The 2,442-nt window shown below is 39.8% G+C and overlaps 1 protein-coding gene across 1 annotated transcript; it reads right to left on the bottom strand.

Annotated features, from left to right (window-relative positions):
* Positions 1-195: 195 nt before the first annotated feature.
* On the bottom strand, positions 196-1,416 carry LOC106402607 (CASP-like protein 2C1). The gene is made up of 3 exons (XM_013843381.3): positions 1,155-1,416; positions 671-791; positions 196-586 (listed from the first exon to the last, which is right to left on the bottom strand). Exons 1-3 carry the CDS (start codon positions 1,412-1,414, stop codon positions 335-337), a joined length of 633 nt encoding a protein of 210 aa, XP_013698835.2. The 5' UTR covers positions 1,415-1,416; the 3' UTR covers positions 196-334.
* Positions 1,417-2,442: the final 1,026 nt, after the last annotated feature.

The raw sequence follows: 2,442 nt of genomic DNA, 5'->3' as shown, positions 1-2,442 counted from the left end.
TTCAGTCTCTTTCAAACGGTACCCTTAAAATTTTTAATAATACTATCATGAAACTTTGTGCAAAAAGCAAGCAATCAATGAGTACAAGACTAACAAATCATGAATCAATTGTTAAGTCACAGACTCTGTTTAGTACGTACTACGTACACACCTATATTCTCAAGCAATAGACTCATGATATTTATTGTTCATCTATTGTATAAGAAAAATATGCATTCACTTGACGATACACAAATTATATAATTTAGATTCATATCAATAATTAACCACACTTTTCTTTGCATTACTCAACATTATTCTAGATTAAGAAAAGGATTAAAGAGTAATTATATAATTAGGAGGACTTGAACTGAAAATAACGTTTAGGGGAGTAGAGGCGGAAGAGGTTGAAAGCGGAAAGGAAGGAGAGGATGACCATGAGCACCACCGCGATGTAGTTTAAGATGATGGCACTTCCGATCTGGAAGCAGAATCTTGTGAACTTGTAGCACCACTTCATCCACTGAAGCTCCCTCGAACCTGTCACCACCAGCAATGAATGTTGCGCCGCCGCAGATGCTCCCGAGAACACCACGTATACCGCCGTCTAACTCATTTTCGAAATTTATATATCATGCACATATCTGTAACATAAATAAAAATACTCTAAATCAAGAGAGTTAATGTATACCTGATCCAAGATGTAAGAGAGCCATTTAGAATTGGAAGTCTTTTGTGCAACACCATACCAACCCAACCCTAATTGAACCATATTATATACAGCAACCACAACATCTATGTACAACTCAACCCTGAATCATAATATCACAAATAACACAAAAACATATTTTAGAAATGAGAACATATGGCTTCGTTTATTATGCGAGGATAAAGTATTATATATAAATATTTGTTATATACAAAAAGACACATTTTCATGCAGATTTAACCAAAACAGGAATTGCTACTAAAAAACTGAACAAAACTGTAACGGAAAAACGAGTATTTATAAAATAAAAAATAATGAAATACTATATATGGAATGTTAGTGCTGGTTTAAGTCTGCAGGTTTTCAAGAGTAATCTCTTTATATATATTTTTGAACTTATATTATATTGTGTGGTGATATCGATGTAAATCTTTATAATCGATTATATAAAGGAAAACGGACTTACTCCAGAGCAAACAAATATCTGAAAGTGACTTTCTTGTGCATATAAGCAATCTCTTTGGTCTGGGAATCCAAACCAATCAAAACAGAAGTGAGAAGAAGAAGAAAGACGATACAGAGTCTCGGGACCACTTCTGTTTCTCTCAGTCTCACCATCTCCTTTTTCTCCTTCCAATAGGAATGTTCAGTACTCTTCTTATCCGCTCTCTCTTTTGATTTTTTTTTTTTTGTATTTGTAGACGTGTCTTTTTTTTTGAAACTCATAATACTTAAATTAAAACTCGAAAGTTAGTTGGGGGCAATTATATCACCCACTCCAACCAAATTCTCAACAACATTTTCAACAGCATTCAGAGTTAGTTTAGCTAGCCTATCGCCTTGCACATTTTTCTCTCGAGAAATCCAAGAGAAGAAGACAAACTCGAAAACAGAAGCAAAAGATAAAATGTCTTCAATGACTCCATACAGCTCCGAGATTCCCTCGCCAGAATTTATAGCTCGAATAAGCTGTGCCGAATCCGATTCGAACGCCACCATCCTCCGTTCTTCGCTTACTCCCGATCTAACTGCCTCTAGGAGGGCCAGGCCTTCCGCGACTAGGGCCGAGGAGACAAAGTTCACCCGCTTGGAGAAAGGTCGTTGTGCTTCAGGGGAGAAAATCACCCAGCCCAAACCCGCCGTTGTCCTTTCAGGGGTCCACGCTGCGTCTGATCTGATTGTCACTGTGCCTGATGGAAACTGGGGGGCGGACAGGGGTGCTAGTGGTTTACGGGTGGTCTCGTCTTCTCGCTTTGATTCCCATTCTCTAGCAAGGTTCAAAGCCATAGATAGAGTGTCCTCAGGGGAACCTGAGGAGCCTTCAAAAACAAACTTGTTACGTGACTTCCATAAACACCAGAGAATCCAAGGTGCCAGAGATTTGGAGGTGATTCCTGCCGGTGGTAGACATAGAGTGGAGCAGAGTGAGGGCCATTGCGCAGCTAAATCTATTATTCCGCTAGTCTCCACCTCAGTTGTAAATGGAGCCAGACGCCACACCTGTCTCGCGAAACGACATTGGAAGAAGAGATGAGTAATAGATTCAGGGGCTCCACATCTTTTGCAGCTTGGGTCGATCGGGATATGACGTTCAGCAAGTCTCTCTCCCACGGGGAGTGCTCCCTTCAAGAGTTTCCAGGCAAAAGTCCTTATCTTTGGGGTACATCCAAGCTCCCAGACATTCTTTTTCCAGTTAAAGTTTGCAGTATTCAGGGCATTTTCTCCTCCTTCTTCTCTAATCACCACAAAGTAGT

The sequence above is a fragment of the Brassica napus genome, chromosome C8, assembly GCF_020379485.1.
Source record: "Brassica napus cultivar Da-Ae chromosome C8, Da-Ae, whole genome shotgun sequence".
NCBI classification, from domain to species: domain Eukaryota; kingdom Viridiplantae; phylum Streptophyta; class Magnoliopsida; order Brassicales; family Brassicaceae; genus Brassica; species Brassica napus.
This window is presented reverse-complemented; position numbering and strand designations above follow the sequence as displayed.

What these genes read in the sequence shown, in the direction of transcription:
- LOC106402607 (XM_013843381.3), bottom strand. Translation starts at nt 1,414, where the DNA reads ATGAGTTTCAAAAAAAAAGACACGTCTACAAATACAAAAAAAAAAAAA. An exon ending in AGATATTTGTTTGCTCTGGA is followed by an intron (nt 792 to 1,154) that starts GTAAGTCCGTTT and finishes ATTATGATTCAG; the next exon opens with GGTTGAGTTGTACATAGATG. An exon ending in TCTCTTACATCTTGGATCAG is followed by an intron (nt 587 to 670) that starts GTATACATTAAC and finishes AAAATGAGTTAG; the next exon opens with ACGGCGGTATACGTGGTGTT.